This window comes from Macaca nemestrina, chromosome 6 (genome assembly GCF_043159975.1).
Source record: "Macaca nemestrina isolate mMacNem1 chromosome 6, mMacNem.hap1, whole genome shotgun sequence".
NCBI classification, from domain to species: Eukaryota; Metazoa; Chordata; class Mammalia; order Primates; family Cercopithecidae; genus Macaca; species Macaca nemestrina.
Window position 1 is genome coordinate 95,416,432 of NC_092130.1, and position 15,803 is coordinate 95,432,234.

A 15,803-nucleotide genomic window follows, 5' to 3' on the forward strand; every position below is an offset into this window, starting at 1 on the left:
AAACCCCATCTACTAAAAATGCAAAAATTAGCTGGGTGTGGTGGTGTGCCTCTCTAATCCCAGCTACTTGGGAGGCTGAGGTGGGTGAATCGCTTGAACCTGGGAGGCGGAGGCTGCAGTGAGCCGAGATTGCGCCACTGCATTCCAGCTTGGGCGACAGAGCAAGACCTTGTCTCAAAAAAAAAAAAAAAAAAAGATGGATTAAAGAGGGTTGAGAAAAGAGGCAGAGACTAGTAGACTCAGGGGAAAAGTTGGCAAAGAGTGGGAGTGTTTGAAGATGTATGAAAAAGAGATACATATGACATATGCAAAATAAGCAGAATAAAGTACCAATGAGACGAGAGGCAAAGACCTCAGAATGGAAGAGGGGAATTTCTGCCTTTAATATAGGATAGAGAAATTTATGTGATTTACTTTCTGGAGCTTTTTTCCCTTGTTTCTAATGTGACTTCCCTAATCACTTTCTTTTCCTTTTTAGTTTACCCCATGCTCAGTACCCCAGTTTATAATACATTTAACTGAATCACATCCCCTTTGAAAACTTAGTTCTTGTTTGTACTTTTTGTTAAACATTCCCAGCTCTTACATTAGTTCCAGAAACAAAAATGCCAATAAGCTTCTTTCTTCTGATGTTAATGTTTTTTTACTTGTGCAATTTTAAAACATAGGCTTTTAAAAACTTTCTATTTCAAGTTTTAATTGCAAAAACTATAACTCTTGATACGATGCCTTTTATAACTCTCATATCTCTTGATATAGTTTGACTGTGTCCCCACCCAAATCTCATCTTGAATTGCAGTTCCCATAATCTCCACGTGTGGTGGGAGGGACTTGGTGGGAGGTAATTGAATCATGAGGGCGATTCCCCCTTTCTATTCTAGAAATAGTAAGTTCTCACATAATCTGGTGGTTTTATAAGGGGCTTCCCCCTTTGCTTAGCTTTCATTCTTCTCCATGCTGTCACCATGTGAATCTGCCATGATTATAAGTTTTCTGAGGCCTCCCCAGCCATGCTGAACTGTGAGTCAATTAAACCTCCTTCCTTTATAAATTACCCAGTCTCAGGTATGTCTTTATTAGCAGCTTGAAAGCAGACAAATACATCTTTTTTTTTTTTTTTTTTTTTTTTGAGACAGGATCACCCAGGCTAGAGTACAGTGGCACAATCATAGCTCACTGCAGCCTCCATCTCCTGGGCTTAAGTGATCCTCCTGCCTCAGCCTCCTGAGTAGCTGGGACTACAGGAGCATACCACCATGCCCAGCTACTTTAATGTATTTTTTTGTAGAGATGAGGTTTTGCTGCTGTTGCCCAGGCTGGTCTCAAACTCCTGGGATCGAGATCCACCTTCCTCTGCTTCTGCCTGCCGAAGTGCTGGGATTACAGGCATGAGCCACTGCAACCAGCCTATGCCAGCCGATACCTCATTTTTATTTAATAAAATAAAAATATAAAGCACCTTTTAAAGTGACTTTGGTTCCCTGTATTTATATCTTGAAATCAAATATATATAACATTGTAGAGAAAATAAGTTAAAATGTAAGATTATCCTAAGAATTCTGTTTTTTTTCACCTGGCAGTGGAAAGTCGAATCTTGTAGTATGCTAGCACTCTAGTTTTTTAGAACCTAATGAATAATATCAGGTATAGCTAAGAATAACCAAATACCCATAGGAAAACAAGTGCAATGGCGTTAGCTAGCTTACTAGAATGGTATAATATTTATAATTGGCTTACTGGTTTTTACTCATCTTCTATGTCTTTTCTATAACAGGCAAGGTATAACTGTTTGAGTTGAGTTAAACTAAGCATCATATAAGACTGTGTAGGTAACAACGGGGCTAAGGAGGAGGCTGATAAGAGTGAGAAGGGAGGAAAAGTATTAGCAAGAGAGAATGCGAAAAACATAGGCCATAGAGAATAAAACTAAAATTCAGCATGGAAGAAGAGGAAGGCATGTGGAAAACAGAGGAAAATTTGGTGGGGAGAGAGCATTGTAAAAAACTGAGGGAATCTTCATTTAATGTGAAGGACTCGAAAGAAAAATGAGGCAAATGTTACTCAAGTTAATTAGAAAACTTCTTTTTATTTCACTATACTAGCTATATGAGACTTTTTCTGTAATATTTTTAGTACCTTTAAGTTTCTTTTAAAATTACTTTTGTGTATGTCATGTCTTTGTCTCTGTATAAAACACTGTAAAATACATAACATTTATTTTCTCTTTTTACATAAATCAAAAACTATTTGCCCAAGGTCACATTTAGAGTTAGAATTCAAATTCCTGAATTGTAACCAGTGCTCATCTCAGTAACAGATATTTCTTAATCACAGAGCAGAATTCAGTGTCCCACTATTAATAAGTCATTAATTACATTTCCCATTTGAGCATTGTGAGTGGCTAATTCCAGGCAGTGTATATAAATGGGACTCAAAAGTTTTCTTTTCTGAGTCATGTCTATATTGAGGCATCCACGAATCCCTGGCAGCTGCATATAGGGTAAGGGGGTGGTTGCCATAGGATATTCAGCAAATGAGTTGGGCCATGGGGTCAAAGGTAGGCTAACAATGTGCTCACTGTCTTATCTGGGACCGGTATCCATCCCACTCTTATAATAGTTGATGCCGCTCAGACTGCTGAAACTGTAGAAACCTGCCCACAATCAGAATAAGGAGTCTTGCATTAAGAATTCTTAAAACCACACTCATGTTAGAAGCAAAATACTGTAATAATTAAAAGACTCTCAAGCCTGTAATCCCAGCACTTTGGGAGGCTGAGACGGGTGGATCACGAGGTCAGGAGATCGAGACCATCCTGGCTAACACGGTGAAACGGCGACTCTACTAAAAAATGCAAAAAAAAAAACAAAACTAGCAGGGCGAGGTGGCGGGCGCCTGTAGTCCCAGCTACTCCGGAGGCTGAGGCAGGAGAATGGCGTGAACCCGGGAGGTGGAGCTTGCAGTGAGCCGAGATTGCGCCACTGCACTCCAGCCTGGGGTACAGAGCGAGACTCCGTCTCAAAAAAAAAAAAATAATAATAATAATAATAATTAAAAGACTCAAGCCCAGCTCTGCCACTGTGTGACTTTAGGCAAATTATTTAATCTAATTTAATCTAAGCTTCAGTTCCTTCATCTACAAAGTGAGGATAATAATTAGAAGGATTAGATGCTGAATATGTGATACTTTGTGTACGATGCTTGAATATAGTACTTAGTCAATAATGGTAACTATCTTTATTATATTTTAAAATAGAAATTTATTTCTAATACAGGAGTATTGTGAGAATTTTATAAAAATGAAGCAAAATTTAATACTTCAATTTTTAAAGGTATTATAATATTAATACAAGTTATACATTTGGGGAGGTTCTAAGATGAAGAACAGGTACATACACATTTCATGTGAAACTGTTTTTGGTCTTGTGAATGGATAGTTTTCTTTAATAGAGATTGTCAGTAACTAACATTCATTGATATATTTTTGGGACAAAGACAAATGACGTCCTTAGTTATTAAGACTTGAACTTGTAACAGCGTGGCTTGTTCCTCAGAAAAATTGTTTTCCATGGCATTTTATTGTTTTGTTTTGTCTTTTAAAAAATTTTTGTTTTCAGGTAGTCCTAGATCTGGCCAGTGGCGTAAGTTGTATAATTATGTTAGCATTCCATCTTCTGGGACACATCTGGCATGTTTATTCACCCTTGTAGACTTCTCTGACAACCATTTCGCTTTCTGTGTTCCCCTGAGATATTAGCAAGCTACCTAAGTCATTTCAACTCACATCCTCAGGAATAGAAAGAGATACAGTGTTTGGATGAGAATCTTCAACTTGGGAATGCAGTATTTTCTCTTGATTTATAAGGGGAAGATTTTAATGATAATAAATGATATAAGATCAAAGATTTCAATACTTTGTAAGATTTGCTTCTCTGTGTTCAGTCTCTGTCTTCATTTGTGAAATATAAAATTTTCACTTGTTTCTGCTTAGGAATAAAGAGACTGTATAAAACTCTGAATTATTATTCATGATGATGAACCCAATACATTTCAAGGATAATATTTGCTTTCATGGTTTTTTTTTGTTTTCTGTTTTTTGTTTTTTGAGAGAGAGTCTCGCTCTGTCGCCCAGGCTGGAGTGCAGTAGCCGGCTCTCAGCTCACTGCAAGCTCCGCCTCCCGGGTTTACGCCATTCTCCTGCCTCAGCCTCCTGAGTAGCTGGGACTACAGACGCCCGCCACCTTGCGTGGCTAGTTTTTTGTATTTTTTAGTAGAGACGGAGTTTCACAGTGTTAGCCGGGATGGTCTCGATCTCCTGACCTCTTGATCCGCCCGTCTCGGCCTCCCAAAGTGCTGGGATTACAGGCTTGAGCCACCGCGCCGGCCTGCTTTCATGTTTAATAGTTGTAGGATTAGAGGAACTGAGAAGCTCCTTAGTCACCAGCATCTCAGGTTATAGAGAGGCAAAGTCTGCATCTTTGGAGGTTCAAAATTTTCTGACCTTGGCCCTCTTGGAGATCAAGGAACAAGTACAGCGGATCGTCAGAATAGCTTACTAAAGTACATCAGTAAAATCCTTCCACGTAAGCACAAATCAAGTATTGCTATGAAACTTACCTAAACTAAAAGGCCTACTTCTTTCTCTAGGAGATAAGTCTACATTTTTGTATACTAATCATCACATTGTCATGATATCAGCTAAAAGCATTTGTTAAAAATATTAGTGAAATTTTTATATATGCTATATAACTTCTACATCTAGGTGAAGTGAGCAGTTTCGGGCAAGTGAGCAAGCAATTTTGAATTCATCACTAGTTTTGGACCAACAGTTACATTTGTGCCATGGATTACATATCTTTTTTTTTTCTCGGGTAGTGTATGGCAGCATATTATATAGACCAGGTATTTAATGCATATTTGAGTATTACTAGAAGAAAATAGTTTTTACATTTTTTATTCGTGAAGGGTTTATAGAAATCTTCTGGTTTTAACCTCATTATTTTCTAAATAAGGCTATAACATTATAATTAAGTAATTTGTCTACTACCTTACAAAACCAAGCATGGATTAATTGCAGAATGTGGACTAAAATAATGTATTTTGGTCTTATTGCAGCCTTTGTTGTTGATGTTATGATATGGCCAATTGTTCTCAAATATTAGGATGGTATTATACCAGTCACAATATAGGTTGAGCATCCCTAGTCTGAAAACCTGAGATCTAAAATCTAAAACTTTTTAGTGCCAACATGAAACTCAAAGGAAATGCTTATTAGAGCCTTTTGGAATTTGGATTTTCAGATTTGGGATGCTCAACCACTAAGTATAAGTATAATTAAAATATTTCAAAATCCAAAAAAAAAAAAATTAAATCTGAAGCACTTCTGGTCCTTATCTGGAATTTCAGATAAGGGATTCTCAACCTTGTTTTATAAATAGGCAAAATATAATTGAACTTTCTAAAAAGGATGAAATTTTGAAATGTCTTTCCTACCTGTGATTCTTAGAAGGAAGAACATACATATGCTTAATAAAATAGATGGGGCATGTGTTAAAACTTGAATATCATAGTGCTAAAACTAAATTTGTATTTAATTTTTAATTTTATCATTTAAATGTCTTAACATATCCTAGATTATAATAGACTTAATTATGAAACTTTGCTGATGAGTAGGGCTTTTTTAAAATTGAAGATTTACTGATCTTTAAAATGATAGAATAGACATTGTAAATGTATGGAAAAGAATACACATTTGTCCTAGACACTAAAATATGGGACCTACCTAGCACAAGGCTTGCCATGAGACATATTTTTAAAGGAGCTATTTCTTTGCCTATGTAAAACAAGATCATGTATAAGGAATACAGGATTCTCAGAAACACCACCTATAAAATTATCCTGTTTTAGTCACTTGTTTTATAATCTCTAAGCTTGATCTTACAAACATTTGACCTTCCAGTAAATCCATAAAGACAAACATAAAAAGAGAAGTAGAACAATGTTACTATTATAAGATAAATATTTAATTTAACTATATATTTAGAAATAATTATTTCTGATGTTTATTTAATAACTCTTAGGGCATACTCCAACAATAAATCAATAAATCATTTTCCCTCAGTCCATTGTGTGAGATAATCTTTTAAAAGTACTACAATGGAATTATAAAAGTAATGTAATTGGAATAATTTTCAAGAGAGGTCTTCTGTTACTTGAGTGGAAATTAGGGAAATTAGGAAAGAAGCAGAGATATTATATTGTTTGTCATGTAATACTGCATATAATATTCTTTGATTAAATACAGTTTAAGACCACATTACAAAACTTTGGTTTTAAGATCTTTGAAGTTCTCTAAGAACGTGGTTGTAATACACTGTAATGCATAACACACCTGATCTAGGTGAAAAACTTTTAGCTGTATCGTTGTTTATCTACAGTTCTGATTATTCCCAGTAGGACTGCAAGGATTTCAGTTATAACTTTCACTACTTTCACTCTCCTGAAAATATTGAATTTTTTTTTTTTTTTTTTTTTTTGAGATGGAGTCTCACTCTGTCACCCAAGCTGAAGTGCAGTAGTGCTATCTCGGCTTACTGCAAGCTCCGCTTCCTGGGTTGACGCCATTCTCCTGCCGCAGCCTCCCGAGTACCTGGGACTACAGGCGCCCGCCACCATACCTGGCTAATTTTTTTATATTTTTAGTAGAGATGGGATTTCACCTTGTTAACCAGGATGGTCTTTATCTCCTGACCTCGTGATCCACTCGCCTCGGCCTCCCAAAGTGCTGGGATTACAGGCGTGAGCCACCGTGCCCGGCCAATATTGAAATTTACTTAATTTTATTTTTATTATTTTCTCTGTATTTACTGCTTATTATAGAAATTGAAAAGGAAATAATGTCGATACTCAGTTTTTCACATTTTTCCCCGCTGAGGGTAATCTTACTTTACTGAATTATGAACTTAACTTTGCATTGTAAGGCTTGCAGAATGTTTTCTCCTAGCTGAGAAGAGAGAGAGATCCAGACTAAATGAATCTTTGAAGGTCGAAACAAAAAGTCTGGCTTCAATTTACCAAGTTTTGTTTTATCCTTATTGTGTGTGCCCTCACCACAGTGACCTGCCTTAAAAATATATATGCATTTTAAGCTTTTATGCAAATTAATTATAGTGTTGATGATATTATTGATAATATGCTTGTTATATGTCAGACACTGTGCATATATGGCATAATTTCATCTTCTCAAAAACCCCATTTTATAGAGGAGGAAATTGTGTTTCCTTAAGCAACTTGCTCAAGGGCTGTCACAGCTGGTAATCAGCAGGTCTGACTCTGTCTCAGATGTGTCCTGCTCCACTGCCTGTGCTCTTAACTACTTGTCTTAATCTACCTTCCACTTTTATAGAGTGGGAAATGTGGAATAAAAATAATAATTCTATTGATAATTATAATTGCCTTTATTTATAACCAACACTTTAAAACATTTGCTTTTCTGATTTTTGAATCCTTGCTTATGCTCATTGTTAATTTAGTAATGGAAGGATGACCAGAGCCATATGTTTTGTAAGGAGCATGATTTTTTCCCCCCAACAGTTTGCTTCACTTCCCACTGTTCTTGAATAGGAGAAAAAAAGAGGTATTAGGATGTCTTTTCAAAGTTACTAAACTATTTTGGTAATTGCAGGGAAATGTACCATTTTTAAGAAAATATATTTGCTTAAACAATGTAATTTAATGGTCAGGATATTGGCCTATGAGTTGAACAACAAAATTATCTTTAAAAACATCAATGGACCACTTTATTCCTTAATTATTAAATTGGGATATTATTTACTGTTTCTATTCTTCATGGGAAAATAGTGGAAAGTATTACAGCTACTCCAATCAAGTGTTTTATATCACGTAAACAGCCAGTTATAAGAATGACAATTTTTAAATTATTGCTATAAAATTATTTTTTTTAGGAAAGTCTTAGCATTTCTGAAAGATGACTAGATGGTAACACTGTTATTGCATGAAGAGACTTGCCTGCATTTAAGTCTTTCAAATAAATATCTGTTCTGAAGATGAAACATTTTGTATAAAGAAAAACATGTCTTCTACTTTTGGAATTGTGATTTCCCATATTGGTGTTGTATGGTTTTCTTAATGCTACCATGATTACTTTTTTAGTGTATTTTGGGATCTCTACTGTGCAGCTCCAGAGAGACGTGAAACATGTGAACACTCAAGTGAAGCAAAAGCCTTCCATGATTATGTAAGTTAACATATAATTTTACGAAGTTATACTGTCATTTTTCTTTGTAACCACTGCTCTTAAAAAATACACTGGCTCATTTGTTGTTTTGGTACTTAAGAAATTGGTTGGTCTTTTTTTTCTTGAAGAGTAGGCTCATAACTTTAAATGTGAAATAGAAAGGGGCATTTGAGTCTTGTTAAAGCTTAGGATAGAGCGTAGGCCTAATTCTAAGCTATTGAAGAAATTTCTCATCTTTAAGCATGTCTGATTTGTGAAATTTCAGATTTTATGAAAATTAAATATATAGTAATTTTTTTATTCTATTAAAACATTCATTATAAGATTTCTGTAAATGATAAATTCCTCCCTGGCACATAAGATTTTTGATTAAATATAGAAATACTCTGTTCTTCTCCTTTTGTAACTTTTGGTTGTATATCTTAAGGCTAAATATCTTCCTTACTGAATTCACTTCCCCAAATAAAACTTATTGTGGATTAAAGGAAATACCAGACAAGAGAGTAGAAGATTCTGTGCAAAAATGAAAATGTAATTTTTTTTTTTTTTTAAATCTTAAGGAACAGCAGTGGAGTGTCTCTGGCTTGAGCATTGTTTTTAGAAGAACTGCAAATCTGATTTTAGAGAGCTGATAGTATCAGAAAGTAGAACTGTGAAAAGAAAAAAAAACAGTAAAGATAAGAATGAGTAGATGGTATTATGAAGGGGCTGGGAAAACATGTTTGCAGAACTAACCATAAAAGACTGACAGACTGAGTTTAAGATGGAGGAAATCCAGTTTTCCTGGTTGGGAGGAAGTGAACTGGGGCTGGAGCCTGAGGAAATAACTGATAGTAAGTACCTAAAACTTAACCATAGGGATACTTGTGAAGTTTGTAGAGGCTAGCATCATTCTGTGTAAAAAGCCTTAAAAACCAGAACCAGCGCTCAAAAGGGAAAAAAGACGTTGTTCCTCCAAGGAAAATAATTCAGCCTTAGACTGGAGTAGAAATGGACAGAAGAATTATACCCTCCAAAATAGCATGAGGAAGAGCATGCAGACTTGTGGGAAGTGAAAATCTTGGTTACCTGGCAGGGACTGTGCAGTTCTTTAAATGTGTACTAACCTTATTCAAGTGAGAGTGCTTGTGATTACCTCATCTGACATTGATTGTACTCATAAAGCTTGATAGGCACTGAACAATAGCTCTTGGGAACAATGTGAGTGAAAGGGACGCTACTGCAAATAAAAAGTAGAGAAAAAGTAGTTAAGGCAGGGCCCAGGACACAGGATTTATCTGAACAACCTCATTTTCTTTTTTTACCGTTGATTGACAGAAGAAATAAAGCAGAGATCCACCCATGAAGAATATGAGGAATTGGATAGGGTGGGGTACCCCATCTCATCTATTCCTTACACTAAGAGATGCATGCCTTGATTTGGCCTGTCAATTACGGGAGATGTCTCCACTAATATTGACAACTAGATGGCATTAGAGAGTGCCAGTGTTCTACTCTTAAAGGAGATACAATATTTGATAGCCTACATTTTAAGAAATTAATCATATAAATACTTTTCCAAAATTACATTCTGTAGAAAGATGTACCCTACTGTTCAACATGGAGATCTTAAGGGGAAAAGTGAACTAATTTAGCAGCTCTTTCTAAAAGCATTAAATAAATCATCATCATTGTTGTCATAGTCACTTTCATCATCATCATCATTTTGCATTCATAAGACACTTTGAAAATTTCAAAGTATTCACATTTATTACCTTTAGAAATACAGTTAAATAGGTTTTGGAAATGAACATTAGCCAGAAGTAGGAGTAAAATTCAAGTAGATTTTAAAGGAGGAACAACCCCTTACCATGTAATTTGGTCCTTAGAAAATATAGTTTAGAAAAAAATCAGTATTTGAATTTTATAACTCATCATGAATATTAGCACATTGTATCAGATGTTTAATTTTAATTTAAATATTTTAAGAGATTTGATTTATTCTTGGATGCCATTTTCATTACATCTTAAAACCAATTTCTTTTCATGGTAATACATCTCTGATTTGTTTTTTAATTGCAGGTTGGTGAAAAGATAGTTTGACCTACATGATTTTATATTACAATTGGATTTTTAAAAAATACATTAATTTCTTCTATGGTAATTTTCATGAATAGGATTTCCTAAATTCTTAATAGTAGATAATTTGTGAAAATGATTAATAAATTTATTTCTAACATGTAAATATAATAGTTTGAAAGACTTGGGGAAGAAAATGGAAAGCACAGGAACAAACAATAAGATTTTGGTAAAATTCTAGAATGTTATATTCTGCATTTGAATTTATTACAGAATTACTTCTATAATGGTAATATGTTTACCTCCTGAATTTTAAAATACTTTAATAATTTAACATAAAGTACTCAAGGAAGCATTCTAAAAAATACTTTCTGCAGTAGCTGCATTTTTAGTATTAAAAATGCTCACTTGCATGTATAAATGTTTAAAATTAGTCTTATTATTTTATAGTTACTTCCTATCTATAAGATTGAATGAATATTGACAAACTACTTTTTAAAAGAATTACTGGAGGCATAATGAGGTAAATAATAAATAATTATGTTAATTTGAAATAGGCCAAAATGTTAAAATGACTATCTTTTGATATTGGGATACGTGATTTTTATTTTTGTCTGTATATATTACTGTATTTCCCAAATATCTGCAATTATTAATTATTTCATTTTCAGGAAAGTTACTTTAAAACAGATTAAATTTCATCTTTCAGTGAGTTCTAATCACTCTTCTGAGATTGGAAACTAAAAACTTAATGAAATAAAATTTAAATTTACCATGTTACACGCACAGGCATTTAGCATTTCTTATGAAAGACATCTGTTGTTTTTTGTATGTGCACATATTGAGAGACATCCATAAACTGAATAGTTGTAATTTTGAGCCATTCTAAAATTTATTTTTAACCACGTTACTGAGGTATGATTGACATACAAAAAGCTGTACATATGTAATGTGTAAACTTGATGTGTTTGGAGATTAGTATGCACCCATGAAACCATCATCACAACAAATGCCATAAACTTATCTGTCACCTCTAAAAGTTCTTCTCCCCTTTTTGCTTTATTTTTTCCCTTTTGTGGTAAGAGTACTTAACGTAAGATATACCCTCTTATGAAATTTTTAAGTATACAATATAGTATTGTTAATCATATGCCCTATGTTGTACAATAGATTTCCAGAATTTATTTATATTGTAAGACTAGAATTTTATATAGATATGGATGTCTGAAATCCATAAAGAAATAAATGAAGAAACTAATGTGGAAAAGAGAGAAACAGAACAGGATGACTTTATTTAAAATTCATTTTATTGTAAAAATAATATATTTTTTTCAAAGTATGTATTTTAAACAAACATCATAAGCCCCTTTCTCTCACTGAAATATTTTTAAATTATAATCTAGTTTCTGGTAAATGTGAAAAGATGATAATGGAAAGATCTTTATTCCTTACTATTTTCATGCTGATGTTACACTGCCTGTGATTGCTGCCAGTAGTACCCCAAAATTTAAAAAACATGATATTCTTTCAAAAACAGCATGCATTTTTAACTTGTAATTGGAGATGTAAGATTCATAAAATTTATAACTTACTATGGAAAATGTAGAAATCACAGAAAATAAGTTAAAGCTTTTTTTAAGTAAAAATGTATCTAAATACCTTAGATTTGTAGAGTCACATTTTTATAGCCACTTCTTTACTTTTTACTTTTTATCCAGCTTCATTTAAAATGATTGTATTTTGGGCAACTTGGAAAAGTGAATATATCTCTTACTTTTATTCTTTTTCCTTGGGTATGAAGGAAAGAAACAAAAAATCATTAGCAAAACTCACCTTTCACTTACCCCAAACTATAGATTTGAATTATTGTGTTCTCTTGTTTTTGATGGGGGTGGCAACTGAAATTAGAGGTTTATATCTTTTTTAAGTAAATAAAAGCCTCACAATTTCAAGTACTGTGTCTTTGATGGAATGTATACTATGAGATAAGTAATAGTTACTTAGCCAGAAATAATGGATAGAGCTATAATGATGTGACACTGTATTTTGTACTAACAAGAATAGGTTATTTGTGTGTGTGTGTGTGTGTGTGTGTGTGTGTGTGTGTGTGTGTTTGAGATGGAGTTTTGCTCTTGTTGCCCAGGCTGGAGTGCAATGGCGTGATCTCAGCTCACCACACCTCTGCCTCCCGGGTTCAAGCAATTCTCCTGCTTTAGCCTCCCAAGTAGCTGGGATTACAGGCCTGTGCCACCACGCCTGGCTAATTTTTGTATTTTTAGTAGAGACGGCATTTCTCCATGTTGGTCAGGCTGGTCTCGAATTCCCAACCTCAGGTGATCTGCACGCTTTGGCCTCCCAAAGTGCTGGGATTACAGGTATGAGCAATCACGCCCAGCTTAGGTTATCTACTTTCAGACTTCATGAAATGTCTATAAATTTTGTTGCATTTATTTTTAGTGTTTATTTTATTCTACATATATGCCATATGCTTTCCATTGTCTCTTGGGTTTAAAATCACAAACAACTACTCTTATAATACAAGGAATTTTTTGCAGCCAGCCACAGTAAATAGATATTATCAGTTCCCGAAGATCAGGTGCTTTAAACTCTCTAGAAGGAAAGTCTCAGAATCTCTTGTAAAAGAAGGTACAGATATTTTCAAGGTGGTTTTAAAGTTTTTCTTATCAAAGTCAAACTTAACCTTAAAAATGTATACATTTGTTAATATCTTTTTTTTTTTTTGAGACGGAGTCTCGCTCTGCCGCCCAGGCTGGAGTACAGTGGCCGGATCTCAGCTCACTGCAAGCTCAGCCTCCTGGGTTTATGCCATTCTCCTGCCTCAGCCTCCCGAGTAGCTGGGACTACAGGTGCCCGCCACCTTGCCCGGCTAGTTTTTTTTTTTTGTATTTTTTTAGTAGAGACGGGGTTTCACCGTGTTAGCCAGGATGGTCTCGATCTCCTGACCTCGTGATCCGCCCGTCTCGGCCTCCCAAAGTGCTGGGATTACAGGCTTGAGCCAGCACGCCCGGCTGTTAATATCTTTTTAAAGAAGACAAAGGCACGACTACTAACAAATGTAACTATGCTGTGGGGAGGATTATCCTTGAGGGAAGGGATTTTGGTAGACATAATTTAGGATCATGCTTCTGACACAGATTTTCCTCAGTCACTTTGCAAGCTGGGAACCTCTGGCTGGTGATGCCACCTCCCCGCCAGGTCTTGCTCGACCATGCTGCCTGCCGCAGGAAGTGGTCCACCCACTCGGCCTGCCTGCACACCAGCTTCAGTCTGTGGCTGGCTGGGCATGCCCCAGCCCAACTGTGTTATAGCTTGTACCTGCATTTGGTGGTTCCTGAGTTCTTGTCCCACATCCAAGAAGAATGATGATACACTGACAATTGAAGGGTGAGAAGGGCAGAGAAGAATTTTGTTGAGCAATGGAACAGTTCTCAGTGGAGAGAGTATGCAAGGGTGGTTGAACACCTGCAGTCAGGTGGTTTCTCTTCCAGTGTGGCTGAGCCCAGGGCTTTTATGGGCTCAGAATAGGGGAATGCATTCTGATTGGTTTGTGAGTATGCAAAAAAGGTTAAAGACACCACTCAAGGAGGGGCACAACAGTGTAAAAAACCAATTCGGGAAGGGTAGGTATATGTAAAATAGTTGAATGCTGGGAATCAAGCAGAGAAAAATGTACCAAATGGGAAGACAGATTCTCAAGGTAGTCTGTGGGTTTGACCTTTAGCTTGGCTTTCAGGCTTTAAACTGTCTTTGTCTTGGAGGTGGGGTTTCACCAGGGATGCACCAGGGAGGAGGCATTTGTCTGCCTCCTCCCACTGTCACTTCTATCATTTGTTTATTAACTTTTTTTTGAAAACCTATTTATGTGCAAATTACTTGGATTGAAGCTACGGTAGGTGCAAAGATTTATAAAAATTTCCCCCTTTAGGGATTCATAATCTGTTTGGAAACGTATACGAGCTGTGTACATGAAGAGTTAACTGCTATGAGTGTAAACAGATAATAACCCTATGCTATATAGGTTTAAATGCTGCAAATGTGCACTGGCTTTTGAATGATGACTAGGATTTGGATAAGAGAAGTGCTGGGGAAGGTGTATCAGAGAAACTGGATGAAGTTGGAAAAATATAAGGTATATTTAAGGAACACTAAGCTGAGCTGTTTAACTAGAGTAGAAAAATCAAACACAGGATCAGTTCTTAGCTAACAGATGGTAGAATTTTAAAACTGTAAGGAGATTGTGAAATTATCCCACTGAAAAGTGGTTTCATGCTAAAGTCCCTGAATCCCTGGAGTATTGTAGAAGGGCCATAGATGGTGCCTAGGAATGAGAGGACACCCAATCATAGAGGTTCTTGGCTTCCTTCTCTTATAACCAAAGCATTTCAGTTCTCCTCTATCCAAATTCCTTCTATTTTCTCTTTCTAATTAAATTGAATCTCCATATAATCAGTTACCCATGACATAAATGACTCTTCTTTTTATCCTCTTTATTGTTCTTCTTTACCTCCAACTAGTTATCAAAACTTCCAAATCATTGCCTGAACACTGTCTTTTCCTCTGTAATCCCACTTTGGATGCCTTAGGTAACGTCTTCATCGTTTCCAAAAACATTACAATAGCTATTTCTGCATCTGACTCAAACCCCCAACCCCATTCTAGAATTAAGGGTTCTTGGTAAACTCTTGAGTAATAATTTTCATTTTTAAAAATCTCTTTTATTCATTTACAACATCTCAATCCATTACAGTTCAAAAACTTTAAATAAAAAGTTTGAAAACTGCTTATTTTAGTCATTTGAATAGATAAGAAATCTGGTACCTGGAGGGGTTAAGGACATGTCATTATTTAAAGACTGAGTGTGGTTTAACCACAAAAATTCAGGTTTTCCAATTTTTCATCTAGTACTTTTCCAACTACACTGGATGAAACTTTCGCTCCGTCTGCCATAGTCATTTTTTTTAGCATATTCAAAAAATAGCAAATTATATTTTAGGATAATGAATCTGAGGGCACGATGAAACCTGAAGAAAGACAAGGACTAAAGGCCAACGCAGTGAGGAGGCTATTCTAATAGTGTTGATATATGCTGAAAATTCAGCCCCTGAATTAAAGTGGTGACAAATAAAATGGAAAATAATGAATGAAAATGAAGAAGAAAAGAGATTGTCTAGTTGTAAGTACTGAGGAAGAGAGAAAGATTAAAAATAATTTGTAATTAATGTGGCTGATGATATGGACTTCTGATATGCTTAGCAGAAATCTGAAATTAGGGAGGAAGAACATAGAGAAAGTGGAATAAGGGATAAGAGCGGGTTAAATTAATGAAGTAGTAAAGGTAAAATAAGAATTGAGGCCTGGGGATAGAAAGGTGATAGGAAGGAAGAGACTAGCATGAAAACAAGGGAAAATACAACTCAGTGAGAGGTAAATACTTACCACACTAGGTAGACTGACTTAGATAGCGTAA

General features: G+C 35.4%; 1 protein-coding gene across 23 annotated transcripts in view; it reads left to right on the forward strand.

Moving 5' to 3' along the window:
• Positions 1-15,803, forward strand: part of LOC105475056 (single stranded DNA binding protein 2) — a 331,890-nt gene that overhangs the window by 134,466 nt on the left and 181,621 nt on the right. For all 23 annotated transcript variants that reach the window (XM_071098731.1, XM_011729998.3, XM_011730000.3 and 20 more), the window contains one exon: positions 8,173-8,257. Coding sequence is in view for 12 of the 23 variants with exons in the window: in XM_011729998.3 (XP_011728300.1) it covers positions 8,173-8,257 (85 nt within the window). In the remaining 11 variants the exon portion in view is untranslated. The remainder of the gene's footprint in view (positions 1-8,172; positions 8,258-15,803) is intronic.